Source organism: Pseudonaja textilis, chromosome 1, assembly GCF_049901715.1.
Source record: "Pseudonaja textilis isolate UNSWEBS1 chromosome 1, rPseTex1.2, whole genome shotgun sequence".
Lineage (NCBI taxonomy): Eukaryota > Metazoa > Chordata > Lepidosauria > Squamata > Elapidae > Pseudonaja > Pseudonaja textilis.
The window spans coordinates 324,936,573-324,953,134 of NC_141990.1; the positions used below are offsets into that span (position 1 = coordinate 324,936,573).

Sequence of the window (16,562 nt, forward strand, 5' to 3'; positions counted from 1 at the left end):
ACTGGCACTGCCACATATGGAGCCAACTCTGGCATACATAATTTACAGTCCCCTGTGACCCTGTTTCCCTCCCTCTCCCCTGGGTGTCTCTTAAACCAGATTATCCAATTCAGCACGTTCACAGGCTGGGTGTCATCATTCCCATTTTCCAATTAAATATATTTGGGGGCAAAAGCTCTGGTAGTTTAGTTACAATCTTTTAAAGATAAGAGTTGGAATGTACTTTCGCTTTCCCTCCTTTTTTATGGCAACTACTAAAACAGGCATAGGAATGTTTTATGAGTTGACACTGAACAGTTCTGGAGAACCAGTAGTGGACATTTTGAGAAATTCGGAGAACCAGCAAATACCACCTCGGACTAGCCCCGCCCCCATCTATTCCCTGCCTCCCGAGTCCCAGCTGATTGGATGGGTCTTCTTTGGTTACCCCGCATAGGAGAACAGAGCTGGAAAACAGGTTAGCGGGGTGGGGAGGGAATAGGGATTTTGCAGTATCCTCCCTCCAGGAGTGGGGAGGGAATAGAGATTTTACAGTATCCTTCCCCTGCCACACCCACCAAGCCATGCCACGCCCACAGAACCGGTAGTAAAAAAAAATGGAATCTCACCACTAGTTTTCACATTTACAATTGCTGCAGGACCCCTTGTGGTCTCATAACCAAAAATTCGGACACTCAGCAACTGGTTCATATTTAGGACGGTGACAGTGTCCCGGAATCATGTCAACGGGGAAGCCAGATTCACTTTAGAACCATGGTACTAACATAACAACTGCAGAGATTCATTTAACAACTGTGGCCAGTAAGGTCATAAGATGAGGCAAAACTCACTGTCTCATTTAGCAATGGAAATGTGGGGTTCAATTGTAGTCATAAATGTCTGTGACATTTATTACGTGGAGATTCTCAGTCAGCCAAGTACCTCAGGGTTGCCCAAAAGATGCTTTTAAAAAAAAAAGAAAAAAAGCACCTTTGGGATTGTGGCCATAAGTTGAGGACTACCTGCATATGGTCTGACCCAGAGAAGAGGTGGCAGGGGCACGAAATCCACCCGGTTAAAGCCGCCAACGTACGTCCTACATAGAGACACGACCCAGCCAAGATGCTTCCGCCTTCCTTGCCGTGGCACATCAGGTTATCCCCTGACTGCTGCCGCGATCCGTTCAGCTGGGTGAGGGTGACGCTGAGCGTAGTAGCCCCCAGGACCTTGTAGGTCTCGGCTGGGAGCTTTCGGCCATTCAGAGTCCAGTAAAGGTCCTCGGCCTTCAGGCCTGAATTGGGCATGACGGAACAGTTGGCCGTGAATGAAGCACCAATGTGGAGGGTGGCGTCTTGGGGAGCTATGATGGCTGGGTCTGCAGTGAAAGGGGGAAAAATAAAAGAAGATCAGGTCAATCTCTGGTGATGGTTGGTTGGTTTGTTCCTTGTGGGGAGGAAGGACATCCAAAAATAATACTGAATGTGAGATCTTACGCCACTCGGCGATCGGCAATAGTATTAGCAGCCCTTCTTTCTACAACCGTAATAGAAAGTAGCCATTTTATAATTTTTATTATTTATTTATTTACTTGTATCCTGCCTTTATTATTTTTGCAAATAAAATCAAGGTGGTGCACATATCCAACACACCTTCCTCCTCCTATATGCTATGCTAAGAGAGAGGGACTGGCCCAAAATTACCCACCCAGCTTTTATGCTTAAGGCGGGACTAGAACTCACAGTCTCCTGGTGATTGGCCCAAAGTCACCCAGCCGGCTTTCATGCCTAAGCCGGGACTAGAACTCACAGTCTCCTGGTGATTGGCCCAAAGTTACCCAGCCGGCTTTCATGCCTAAGGCTGGACTAGAACTCACAGTCTCCTGGTGATTGGCCCAAAGTCACCCAGCCGGCTTTCATGCCTAAGGCTGGACTAGAACTCACAGTCTCCTGGTGATTGGCCCAAAGTCATCCAGCCGGCTTTTATGCCTTAGGCGAGACTAGAACTCACAGTCTCCTGGTGATTGGCCCAAAGTCACCCAGCCGACTTTTATGCCTAAGACAGGACTAGAACTCACAGTCTCCTGATGATTGGCCCAAAGCCACCCAGCCGAACTCAGTTCTGTTTGGCATGCCTTTCAGGCGAGACTAGAACTCACAGTCTCCTGAGGATTGGCCCAAAGTCACCCAGCCGACTTTCATGCCTAAGACAGGACTAGAACTCCCAGTCTCATGCTTTCTAGCTTGGTTCCTTAACCGCTACACCAAATTTATCTATGAAAGACTATCATTCAACTTATTAAATTTGTATGCCGCCAGACTCCCTACCACTCTAGCCATGCCTAAATGTAAGTTTCTTTTGTTTGCTTCATAGAGTGCATTATTTCCCAAAACAGGTAGTCCCTGATATAAGACCGTTCATTTAACAACGGTTCAAAATTACGACAGCAGTGAAAAGATGCCACCAATCGTCACATGAACGTTGCAGTTACCCTGAAGTCACGTGATCACAATTCAGCTGCTAGCCAACCAGTGTGTACATATAAGATGACTGCGGGATCATGCGATCGCCATTTGTGACCTCCAGGCCGGCTTCCAACATGCAAAGTCAATGGGAGAAACCGGATTCACTTAACAACTGTGTGATTCACTTAATGACCGTAGCAAAAATGATTGAAAAATTGAATGCAGCTCACTTAAGGACTGCAGTGCTTAGCAACAAACACTCCAGTCCAAAATATGTCATAAGTCGAGGGCTGCCTGTACCTTTCTGCATGTTTGCATACGTTTGTAACAGTTGTGTCTTTTCACAAACACCTGTTTTACAGCAATATACTAGAACAGTTACCTATTTTAATCCATACAGAGGTTATTCATAAATGTAGTAATGACATAGTAGTAATTAAAAAGGCAAAAGATCTCAGAAGGCAACAGCATGACATTGGTGTCATTTTTAGAGGATTCTAGTCCAGGAAATACAGCTCGAACAGTTATTATTTTCTCAGAGAGAATGGAGCACTGATAGCAAGAGAACAGAAGGGGAAAAAGTCAGGGGTGGGATTCTACCAGTTCGCACCTATTTGCTAGAACTGGTTGTTAACATTCTAAGCAGTTCGGAGAACCGGTTGTTAGAAGAAATTACTGGCCTAATCCTGGCAGGAAGGAAACATTCTGGTGTTGCTTACAGAAACTGCCTCTCCGTTAACCCTTGTTACATTCTTCGCAGGACTAGACTTCCTGTCTCTGGAACTTCTCTGGAGTTTTTTTTCCCTCCTTTGCTGGTACTTTGCTTGTGTGGAGTGACCATTGAAAAAAGTGACTTATGACCATTTCTCACACTTACGACTGTTACAGCATCCCCACAGTCATGAGAGGCCAGGCGAGGAGATGCCTGCCTCGATGTGAGCGATATTGAGTTGGCCATGCCCAGCCAATAACATGACCACCAAGCCATGCCCACCAACTAAGGCACGCCCACACAACTGGTTGTTAAAAAAATTTGAATCCCACCCCTGGAAAAAGTCAAACTCAAAACACTGATTACACATTCAAGTTCAAGAGAAGACACTGTTCGTATAGCTGATATGAAAAATATACAGTGGTCCACTGCACTTTACTTTTTGGCAACCAAACAACGACAAAACCTGGGTTCATGCGAAATCTCAGCTGGCTAGTATTACAAGTAGTCCTCAGTTTAAACAACCACATTTGGTACTAGAATTTCTATTATTAAGCAAGGTAGTTGTGAAATGAATCATGCCTGAGTTTGCAACCTTTTTTTTGCCATGATTGTTAAGTGAATTTCTCAAGTTGAGAAATAAAACATGCAGTTATTTAAGCTCCGGATATTTAACAGATATTTAACAGATAATCAGAGTTGGAAGGGACCTTGTAGGCCCTAACAGTCATCTAGTCCAACACCCCGCTCCAGGCCAGGGGTGTCAAACTCAAGGCCCATGGGCTGGATTTGGTCCTCAATGTGGTCAGATCCGGCTCATGTGGCCATCCTGGAAAATATAAGAGGGTGGCCCACGTTGCTTCGACCCGGTCTATCCAATGTGAAGAGGAAACATCGGGCCAGCGTGGCTTCAGCCCAGTCTACCCAATACAAAGAGGAAACGTGCCAACAGTTTGTAGAGTGGCATCAAGCTGGCCACGCCCACCCAGTCGGCCATGCCCACCATCCAAACAGTCACACCCACCCTGCCCCCAAGGCCAACCACACTTCTGATGTGGCCCTCAATGAAATTGAGTTTGACACCCCTGCTCCAGACTAATAGAGCAAGGCTAGTAGGAGAATTCTGGGAACCCAGACTTTGTAAAATTGCTGTCAAGTTTTGAAGTGTGCTTTTGCAGTTGAAACCATTATTGCTTCTTGGCTTGCCAATGAACCAGGGGAGGAAGGAAAGGGGAGATGGAATGTAGGCTCCAGACATCAAGAAGAGAGCTGTGAGAACCAAGGACACTTCGGCAGGTGTTTTCAGAGTTAAAGGCTTTTTCTCATAACAACACAATGAGATTCAATTGGACCATGTGACCTGGTCTAACAGGGGGAAGGATAATCTATACTTTAATTATGTGGGTTTACATGGAAATTAGTTAGATCTGGTTTTGCCCTCGTCTGTGCCAAAATGATATACTATACTCAATGAAGTTTTGCATTAAGAGATTGGATTGTCCCGTCCGTGCTTTCTTTGGTTGGGTTCATCAGTTGGAAGGTTGACAGTTGCCATGATTAAGAAACGCTGATCTGGAGGTTTGCATACCGTAAAAAGTAACACGTTTATTATGCACAACTGCCTTTGGTCCCATGGCCAGCCTTGGACTGAAGGTATCTTATAGGGAAATCCCCTTCTAATATAGTCTTAAAAAGCTAAATAATTACTTTGTTGCCTCATTATCTGCTCGCAGATGCCATAATGTTAGGGTAGTAAAGCGGTATTTTTTTTAATCTTGGAGTTTTAAGATGGGTGGACTTCAATTCCCAGAATTCCCCAGCAACTTCTATCAAGTTCACCCATCTTAAAGTTGCCAACATTAAGAAACTTTGCTCTAAATCAGCAGCAACAGAAACCAGCCTTCTTTTTTGTAATCCTGTCCTTTATTTGTATTCATATAAGTAGTGTCCAATGTTGATGTTGTTTTGAATAGAATAAAATTAGAATAGAATAGAATAGAATAGAATAGAATAACAGAGTTGGAAGGGACCTCGGAGGTCTTCTAGTCCAACCAGTGGTGGTATGCTACTGGTTTGGACTGGTTCAGCCGAACCAATAGTTTAAAAAAGCCAGCTGAGAGGAGGAAAAAAATCCTCCACCATCAGTTGAGAGGAAACAGAAGTGAAAAGCGCAGGATGGGCCCTCCCACCAGCCCCTGTGCTTTTCTCTCCTTTATCCTCTCAGCTGATTGGCCCTGCAGGTCTCAGTTGATGTGGGGAAAGCTGCGCACACGCGTTAGGCAAAGAACGCCCGCCAAGCCACGCCCACCAAACTGGCGGTAAAACAATTTGAATCCCGCCACTGAGTCCAACCCCCTGCTCAGTCAGGAAACCCTATCCTATTTCAGACAAATGGTTGTCTACTCTCTTCTTAAAAACTTCCAATCTTAGAGCATCCACGACTTCTGGAGACAAGTTGTTCCACCGGTTAATTGTTCTAACTGTCAGGAAATTTCTTAGTTCTAGGGTTGCTTCTTATTTTAGGATGTTAACAATCAATGACCCTGTTGCCTTTCCCTTAAATCAGAAGTGCCCAACCTAGGCTACTTTAAGACTTGTGGATTTCAACTCCCAGAATTCCCTAGCCAGGCATGCTAGCTGGCTGGGGGATTCTGGGAGTTGAAGTCCACAAGTCTTACCATTGCCAAGGTTGGTCATCCCTGCCTTGAACGATGACCAACAAAAGTGTCAATAAAATAAATAAATAAATAAATGCACCTTGCCATTTTCCCAGCAAAATTGGATTTAGGATCCTTAAAAATGAACAAGCAACGGATCTTTCCTGGGATTGGAAGAGCGGGGTTCCTTCTCCAAGCTTAATGAGGGCTGTAGTTATTTATCAAGGTCTCCAACCTCTTTGTGATGCGGGATTTCTTTGGACAACCACCACTAGATGTCACCAAACACTCTTTTTCGGGGGGGAGAAATAACCAGAGATTACCAAGTAATTTGGGCTCCACTTCCATTGTAGGATTTTTGAAAGGCAGTAAGCCTTGCTGGGTGGGCTCTGCCAAGAGTTTAGCAGAAGATGGATTTGGCCATCTGAAAGGTCAATCCTTTTGAACAGAGGGTGTTGTAGAGTCCTAGTAGCGTTCCATGGAAGTGCCTTGAGGGAACACCTGGATGAGACAAATAGGAGACACTTCTCCTCTTGCAGAGAAGACTATCTTCAGGTTCTAGGACGGATATTCTCCTTTTGAAGATGTCCTCTTCTCCAAAGTCCATTTACTCCAAGTTCACTTTAAAATTCAAGGCAAATTGAAGCCAGATCCAGGCTAGCGTAACAGGAGGAGATGTTCTGCATTTCATTTTAAATTCGAGTCAGCTTAGTTCTTATCTTAACCAAGCCAAAATAGTCTTCCTTCTTATTTTATGTATCTTTCTCCTACTCTGGTTCTACTCAAAAAAAAAAAAAAGTGAGGTTTTCCTGAGGATCTCTTTTTACTTTATCCCTATAACCACCAGCTGGTTGAGATAGATGACCCTAAGAAACTGTGAGCGGCTCAGAATTACACAGGGAGATTCTATGGCTAAAGATGGACTTGGATCCAAGACCTAGTTTATCTCCTTGATCACCGCGTCAGAGAATTATGGGGCTGGAAGGGACCTCTGAGATCTTCTAGTCCAACCCCCTCCTCAAGGCAGGAGTCTTCTAGTATCACAGTCAAATGATGGTTCTAGTTGTAGAAATAAATTCAGGGCTGTTGCAACATCCATGCATCCCTCCATCAATCCTTCCATCCTTTAATTGAAAGGAAACAGAATTCAACCCCAAACACTTGATCTCACTCAGGCAAAGAACAGGAGCTAAATTAATTGTTTGGTTTGTTAAAAGTAGCCGAGAAATGTAATCTAGTATTGATTTTAAGGGTTTTCCCTCAAGGCAGTTTAAGAAATATTACAAGAGGCAGGTACAAGCTGTATTTATGTTCTTGTATTGTTAAGTGTAACTGTGCGGGGAGGCCACATAGTGCGTCAGAAAAAAGGGAAGAATGGATCTGAAGAGGGGATCTGCACAATTGCTTCTGCCATTTTCACATTTTTGATTCCTAAATCAAACCAGAAATGCAATAAATAATATAAAGAACTACCTACTAAAAATCATTTCTCAAAACATTCCCCCGTCCCCTTCAGCAGAGAACAGTTTTCACTATCTTCCAAAAAAACAGCACCAAGTAGCCCAGACTAACATTATTTCTCAACCATGGCAACTTGAAGATGTGTGGACTTCAACCTCCAGAAGTCTTCAGCCATCATCCTCTGCCCCCATGGTTGGGGAAACCCAAGTATGCTGGCTAGGGAATTCTGGGAATTGAAGTCCACACATCTTAAAGTGGCAGAGGTTGAGAAACAAGTGTTTATATTCAAAAAATCTCATGAAGCTAGACATTTTTTTAAATCCTGAAATTAATTAAATATGAAAGAGATGCGGTGGCTCAGTGGCTAAGACGTTGAGCTCATCAATCAGAAAGATCAGCAATTCGGCGGTTCGAATCCCTAGCGCCACGTAACAGAGTGAGCTCCCGTTACTTATCCCAGCTTCTGCCAATCTACCAGTTCGAAAGCATGTTAAAAATGCAAGTAGAAAAATAGGGACCACTTTGGTGGGAAGGTAACAACATTCCGTGCGCCTTCGGTGTTTAGTCATGCCAGCCACATGACCACGGAGAGGTCTTCGGACAGCGCTGGCTCTTTGGCTTTGTAATGAAGATGAGCGGCACTCCCCAGAGCCAGAAATGACTAGTACGTATGTGCAAGGGGAACCTTTACCTTTACCTATGAAAGAGAAAAACACAATTCCATACGCTATTCCTATTTCCTTCTTAAATTACCCACTCAGCTGCCAGTTTAGCCTCAGGCAAAAGACAAAAGAGAATTACGGTGTCCTCTTTCTGCCCATTGTTTCTAAAACACAATGATTTATCTCAGAGACAAACATTTTTATATACAGTCCCGGGAAATGCCCAAAACATCTTACGGAGAAAGGGGTGTCCTGGGTAGTGGAACCAACCAAAGAATGGCTATGTAGTGAAATCCAAGCCAACAATTACTATACTGAGGGGAGGTCAAGTTTATGTCTGCTTTCCAACAGGGCCCCGCAAAGACCACGAAGCTTGCCGGTTGTACGTAATGATGCAGACTGAATTTCAGGGTTTAGCGTTGGCGTCCCTCCAGAACCAAATGGATGTATAGACAGGATCCCTTTACAACAGACTCTCAAACTTCACAAACTAGGTTTTCCAAACAGACAGCTGATTGTAATCAGCTGATGGGGTTCCAAAAAAGCTATTTCTCCCACCCCACAACTGGACTTTTCTTATTCTATATAGATACAGAGCAAACACGTATTTTGAAAGGGAAGGGCATAAAGAGTTCAAGTTGGAGAGAAAAGGAAGAAGACACGGCGGAATTGCAGAAAGCAAAAAACATGTCTGAGAAATTGAATATTTATGCCTCCAGATAAGCCTGCAATATATTTTATAGCTTTAAAAAAAACCCCAATATTTAATGGCCAGGTATTAAGTGACATTGGAAAACTAAATTACTTTTAACAAGTTGCCAGAAAGTTTTCGAGAGGCTGGATTCTATTAGATTCCTTATTATGGGTGCTTTCAGCGGCTGGAGGAGTTAGCCATGAAAATTTGATAAAAGTGATTGAAATTATGTTTTTCCTTACTCTCATGTTTAACATTTTTATTGAGTTATAAAGTATTATAAAATGCAAAGTAAATAGAAAAGCAGTGGAGGGGAAAAGTGGAAAGAGAAGTGAGAAAAGATAAGAAGAAAAAACACAGCTAAACATTTATATGAAAGAATAATAAATGATTTCCTAGAAAATGCCAGATATTTAGGCTGAATTTTCTCAACTTTGCCCACAGTTCAGTTGTAGATTCTCAACTGATAACCGTGATAATCTCAATTCTGTTTATATTATTTGGGACTATAAAGAAAAATGTATAGCAAACAAATTACTAACTTACTAACTGTTGTGATTCACTTAATAGCTGTGTCAAAAATGACCATAAAGTGAGGCAACTTCACTTAACGGAGAAATATTGCTTCGCAAGGGAAATGTTGGGCTTAAGTTGTAGTCTTAAATCAAGGACTACCTATATTCAGATGCTGGGATGAATCTGTGGCTACGATCGTATATATGAACCAGTAGCCAAGCATCAGAATTTTGATCACAAAAGTCGTGACTCTGAAGAACGGTCGTAAGTCACATTTTTCAGTGCCGTTGTGACTTCCAAACGGTCACTAAACGAACAGTTGGAAGTCGAGGGCTACCTGTATTTTCACCACGTAACTCCACAAAAGAAAGACCAATAAACATCCTTGAGTGTGGCTTCTACTTATGGGAGAGGAGAAATTGTGCCAAAATGAAAGCCGAAGGGAATTCATCACCCAACTCTTGATGATTTGCAGGAACAAACCTGCAACATTTATAAGTCAGGAGTCTTTTTTCTCCCCTGTTTAAAAAAAATAAAAATAAATGGGAGTCTGCCTTGTCACACAGTTTTAACTTTCGGAAGCTGCTTAAACCCTGGAAGGGTGACAAAGAAAGATTTTTTTTTTAGATTAATGCATTGATGAATGAGCGGTCAAGCACACGGTGTGATTGCTAGCCATAATAGATATATATTTAACTCTGTGTTTATTTAAACAGGAAACGTTGCTTAATCCCGGGACATTTACAGTTCTGTAAAACCTAATGGACATCCGTAGCTTTTCTTGGATATATTTTTATTCTTTAGTTATCCTTTAAAAAGCACAAGGAAAAACAGAAAAAAGACACTGGGGATGGGGGAGGGAAATAAGAACAAGCTGGGAGAGTGGAAAGAATTAAAATGGGATTTGTTGCCAAAATCATAACAACTGATGCTGTGCATTAGTGAAAACCAATCAACTTGCTTATTGTATCTATGCATGGGTAAAAAAAAATGTATTGTACATACATATGGTTCTCAGTCTATTAACAAAATATACAAAATAAAGTAAAATTGTAATTGTACAATTTATAACTCAAATTGTATCTTATTTTGTATTGGCAATGGACTTCCAATAAGCTACTAGAGGTGCTCCTTGACGTTCAACCATTCATTTCGTGGCCGTTCAAAGTTACAACGGCACATGAAAAAAGTGACTGATGGTTTTTCACACTTACGACTCTTGGTCATGTGATCAAAATTCAGACACTTGGCAACTGATTCCTATTTGTGATAATTGCAATGTCCTGGGGTCATGTGGTCCCCTTTTGTGACCTTCTTAAATTAAATCAGATTCACTTAACAACCATGTTACTAACTTAACAAGTACAGTGATTCACTTAACAATTGTGGCAAGGAAATTCGTAAAATGGGGCAAACTTCACTTAACAACTGCCTCGCTTAGCAACACAACTTTTGGGCTCAAATGTGGTTGTAAGTCAAGGACCACTTGTACTTTTTTTTTCCCGATGGCCTCCTCTTATTTCAGAGGTCTACGGTCTGAAACCTCAGATTCACAGAGAGGGGCTGGTGCCCGTGGAATGGTCAATAAAATCAAAATGGCAGCTGCATCCATGCAAGCAAAACCCCGCCCCCTTTTTTTACATCCACTCAGGAAGTTGGTGGGGCTTCAGTCCAGCTGCTATTTCAATTCTTCCTATGGATGCTCTTGCATTATGCCCATATATTGTCTACAAGTTTTAAATGTAACTAGACAACCCCTGCGCTGTTGGGTCATCGTTTCAGAGATATTTCCTTTCCTAAACAGAGAAGATCAAGGATGGGCAAAAAAAAGCACGGAGCAGGAGTAACTTCTTTCCAGCTTCCTGATTGAGTTTTCTTGTCAGAATCTGGCAGGGTGCATTGAAAAACCTCTCTTCCCTTCCCTACCCAACCTACCATACCCTACCCTACCCAACACAACCTTACCCAACCAAAACCTACCCTAACCTATCCAAACCTACCCTACCTATCCTACCCTACCAGTAAGTGCCTGCTATTTGGAGGAAGGGGGGGAGAAAGGATTATGAGACTGGCTGGGAAACTGTCACAGAAAGTTGAAAATGAAGATCAGGTAACTACAGTGCTTCAGCAACCAGTAGCACTGAAGGAAGCATAAGTTTCCCAAATTTCATTCCCTCGGGAGTCACAAGTCCTGGATTTTGGACACCTTCTGTAAGTTAGTCCATTTAAGATACCTAGCTACAAAAAGTGTTGCCTTATGATGCACTGTTTAACCCAAGTGATGACAAGAAGACTTTTAAGTAGTCTATAGATAGAACAGAGGATGGTCCGGAGGCTCAGAGATAAGGCGCTGGGCTTGTCAGCTGGAAAGCAGGCAATCCAGGTTTGAGACCAGAACACCATGCAACAGGGTGAACCTCTGCCCCCACCCCAGCTCCTGCCAACCTAGCAGTTTGAAAGCATGCAATTGCGAGTAGATAAATAGGTTCCACTTCCGTGGGAAGATAACAGTGCTCCGTGACGCCATGCTGGCCATGGAAATGTCTTCCAACAGCACTGGCTCAATGGTCTTGAAACAGAGATGACACACACACACACACCCATACAATTGGCAATGATTAGTAGAGTAAAATCTGCAGGGCTTCCTTTACCTTTTTTATATAGCTAGAATAGAACACAAGAACACAGAATAATAGGATTGGAAAGGACCTTGGAAGTCTTCTAGTCTAACCTCAAGCAGGCGAACTTTTACAAATCTGGACAAATGGCTGTCCAATCTCTTCTTGAAAATCTCCAGTCATGGAGCACCCACATCTTCTGAAAGCGTTCCACTGATTAATTAATTCTCACTGTCAGGAAATTTCTCCCTAGTTCTAGGATGCTTTTCTCTTTAATTATCTTCCACCCTTCACTACTTGTCTTGCCTTCAGGTGCTTTGGGGAATAAATTGACTCCCCTCTCGTCCTCTTTGTTAGACTAGACATACCCAGTTCCAATAAAGGAGAGTAATTGTAGCTCAGGGTTGAAATGAAGGGTCCTTGTTGTTCTCTGAGTGGGATGACCCAGGGTGGGATACAAAATAAACAGAGTCACACAAAAACAAAACAGGTGAAGCCCCTTTTATTCCTTCACTTTGCTTCCAAGCTCCAAATATCCTTGACTGGAGACAAAAAAACTCCCACACGAGCCGTTACAAGAAGGAGGAAATGCCGTTTAAATTATAAAGAGTAAAAAACAACACAAGCCAGCCAAGATAAGGGCTTGAAGACGTCCACAGATATCAGAACACACACTGGGAAGGACACCAAACTCAGAGAGGAACCATAAACTAGAGATATTTCCACGCTTTGTTTCCAGCACTCGCCTGTATGCATGTCCGTTCTCTTATCCAGTTGTCACAGCTGCAGCCCATGAAGAGGATCAAGGCCCTCTCCTCCCTAGTAGACCATGTCTCTCCCTTATCCTCTCCTCCCTGTGTGCCCTAGGATGGAGAGGGGATGGGCCTGGGTCCTCCTCTGACTGCCCAGCCGGCCTCTGCCCTTCCCCAGCCTCCTCCACAACCTCTGGAGCCACACTTCCACTCCCTGTTGGCTGTTCCTCTTCTCCCTCAGAGTCAGTCTCCACCAGGGGCATGACACTGAGCTTGCTTGTTTTCTTGCAGACAGTTCATTACCCTAATTAGGTAACTTCATCAGTGCTAGTAAGGAGTTTGCTACTCAGTTCCCTCAATTGTTCATCATGGTTTAGCCTCCATATTCCTTATTCTCAAGGCCCTTCTGAAGTATCGCAAGAGAATCCCAAAGGTGCTTTTTCAAGAGGCAGCTTGGCTTTCTGAAGCTTCTTGGATGAGAAGCAAAATGTCTTCAAAGAAAAACCAGAAAGTCCAGTTGCCTATTGAAAAAGCACCTATGGGACAACCATGATCTGGATGATTGAAAATCTCCATAGACAATCACAAGGGAAGCGTCACTATTGATGTGGTAAGAAGAAAGAATTATGAAATACGTGGAGGGTAATTGCATAAATTACATATAGAACAAGACCACTGAGCAGGAGATATACAAAATGTTCCTGGCTGATGAACCTATTAAAAATATATACACTGTTCAAAAAAATAAAGGGAACACAAAAATAAGACATCCTAGATCTGAATAAATGAAATATTCTTATTAAATACTTTGTTCATTGCATAGTTGGATGTGCTGACAACAAAATCACACAAAAATTATCAATGGAAATCAAATTTAGCAACCCATGGAGGTCTGGATTTGGAGTTACACTCAAAACTAAAGTGCAAAAAAACACTACAGGCTGATCCAACTTTGATGTAATGTCCTTAAAACAAGTCAAAATGAGGCTCAGTAGTGTATGTGGCCTCCACGTGCCTGTATGCTCCTGATGAGGTGGTGGATGGTCTCCTGAGGGATCTCCTCCCACACCTGGACTAAAGCATCCCCCAACTCCTGGACAGTCTGTGGTGCAACGTGGCATTGGTGGATGGAGCGAGACATGATGTCCCAGATGTGCTCAACTGGATTCAGGTCTGTGGAACGGGCGGGCCAGTCCATAGCATCAATGCCTTCATCTTGTAGGAACTGCTGACACACTCCAGCCACATGAGGTCCAGCATTGTCTTGCATTAGGAGGAACCCAGGGCCAACTGCACCAGCATATGGTCTCACAAGGGGTCCGAGGAGCTCATCTCGATACTTAATGGCAGTCAGGCTACCTCTGGCGAGCACATGGAGGGCTGTGCGGCCCCCTAAAGAAATGCCACCCCACACCATTACTGACCCACTGCCAAACCGGTCATGCTGGAGGATGTTGCAGGAAGCAGAATGTTCTCCACGGTGTCTCCAGACCCTGTCACATCTGTCACATGTGCTCAGTGTGAACCTGCTTTCATCTGTGAAGAGCACAGGGCGCCAGTGGTGAATTTGCCAATCTTGGTGTTCTCTGGCAAATGCCAAACGTCCTGCACGGTGTTGGGCTGTAAGCAGAACCCCCACCTGTGGACGTCGGGCCCTCATACCACCCTCATGGAGTCTGTTTCTGACCGTTTGAGCAGCCACATGCACATTTGTGGCCTGCTGGAGGTCATTTTGCAGGGCTCTGGCAGTGCTCCTCCTGTCCCTCCTTGCACAGAGGCGGAGGTAGCGGTCCTGATGCTGGGTTGTTGCCCTCCTACGGCCTCCTCCACGTCTCCTGATGTATTGGCCTGTCTCCTGGTAGCGCCTCCATGCTCTGGACACTACGCTGACAGACACAGCAAACCTCCTTGCCACAGCTCGCATTGATGTGCCATCCTGGATGAGCTGCACTACCTGAGCCACTTGTGTGGGTTGTAGACTCCGTCTCATGCTACGACTAGAGTGAAAGCACCGCCAGCCTTCAAAAGTGACCAAACCATCAGCCAGAAAGCATAGGAACTGAGAAGTGGTCTGTGGTCACCACCTGCAGAACCACTCCTTTACTGGGGATGTCTTGCTAACTGCCTGTGCTTCCCACCTGTTGTCTATTCCATTTGCACAACAGCATGTGAAATTGATTGTCAATCAGTGTTGCTCCCTAAATGGACAGTTTGATTTCACAGAAGTGTGATTGACTTGGAGTTCCATTGTGTTGTTTAAGTGTTCCCTTTATTTTTTTGAGCAGTGTATATTATCAGACCTGATAAGGAGGCCAAGCTTTAGCAATAAAAATTAGCTCTGCTTGATTAAATGTTTCTTTTGTCGCTAATCTCTCCTGGAGCACCAACAGGTTTTCAGGGTGCAATCCCAGGTTGTGGAGCATATCATTGGAAAAACTTCACTTCCACTTCAGTTGTTTATATGGCTTTCCTGACCCTGTAGCTTTTCCACCTCTGCACCTAACATATTACGCTACCAGAAGAACCATCAGAAGATGAGATAAGAATTCTAAACGTTATTCTGAACTGCAGCCGTGAAATTATAATCTCCATTTAGATTATAAGAAAGAAAGTAGAAAAGAAATTATACTGATTTTAATCAAATTCACCCTGTTCTACCGCATTGGTCTTCATCGTTTTCCCCCCTCAAAACTACAGAAATAAATCCCAGGCTTTTCAAATTAGGGCTTGATCTTTAAAATATTGATTTAAGTTGTCAGTTTTGATGCTTCTCCAGTGGAATTGATGCTTTGTATTGTTCTTCATTATTTTATTGAAAAGCATCCTCTTATTTAAAACAAATGGATACAATTCTTCGTTCAGGACATAGGTGGGATTTAGAAATGACTGTCCCTTCAAACTCTCAAAAGCAACCAAAAATTATTGACTACTTAGCACTGAAGAATTATTTAAGTACAGGTAGTCCTCAGTTTATAACTCTGTGAATCCAAGATCTGAAGAAGCTTCTTGGATGAGAAGCGAAACGTCTTCAAAGAAAAACCAGAAAGTTCAGCTGTCTCTTGAAATAGCAGCTTTGGGATAACCATGACCTGGATAACTGATAATCTCCACAGATACTTACCGGTACTTGTAAATATTATTTACAAGTAAGTAATAATAAAGTATTATTATTATTACATTTACATTGCCTATAAACGTAATAATAATAGAACATCCCAGACTTAACAATTGTCGATAAGAAAGATAAAAAAAAACCCTGGATAGTGGAAGTGGCAGCACTCGAAAGCAGCAGAAGAGAAGAGAAAGAACTGGAAAGGATCACAAAAAACAACCAACTGCAAATAGAAATACAGGTAGTCCTTGACTTATGACCATAATTGAGCCCAAAATTTCTGTTGTTAAGTGAGACATTTGTTAAGTGAATTTTGCCCCATTCTACAACCTTTTTGCCACAGGTGTTAATGAATCCCTGCAGATACATTGACAACATGTTTGTTAAGTGACACTGGCTTCCCCATTGGCTTCGCTGGTCAGGAGGTCGCAAAAGGGGATCACGTGTCCTTGGGACACAGCCACGGTCATAAGTATGAACCCAGTTCCCAGTTTTGATAATGTGACCATGAGGATGCTACAAAGGCTGTATGTGTGAAAAATGGTCATCAGTTACACTTTTCAGTGTCACTGTAACTTTGAACAGTCGCTAAGTGAACAGTTGTAAGTTGATGAGTTCCTGTAGAACAATTGTGGCAAAAGAAAGATAGCCCCAAGAGTGATAGAAAAAGGAATAGAATAGAATAGAATAGAATAGAATAGAATAGAATAGAATAGAATAGAATAGAAAAAGGAAAGAATCGAGTAGAGTAGAGTAGAGTAGAGTAGAGTGGAGTGGAGTGGAGTGGAGTGGAGTGGAGTGGAGTGGAGTGGAGTGGAGTGGAGTGGAATGGAATGGAATGGAATGGAATGGAATAGAATAGAATAGAATAGAATAGAATAGAATAGAATAATGGAGTGGAGTGAAGTGGAATAGAATGGAATGGAATAGAATAGAA

The 16,562-nt window shown here is 43.0% G+C and overlaps 1 protein-coding gene across 1 annotated transcript in view; it reads right to left on the reverse strand.

Moving 5' to 3' along the window:
• Positions 1-16,562, reverse strand: part of CRLF1 (cytokine receptor like factor 1) — a 46,311-nt gene that overhangs the window by 16,701 nt on the left and 13,048 nt on the right. The window contains exon 2 of the mRNA XM_026699056.2: positions 1,073-1,354. Within this exon, the coding sequence (XP_026554841.2) occupies positions 1,073-1,354 (282 nt within the window). The remainder of the gene's footprint in view (positions 1-1,072; positions 1,355-16,562) is intronic.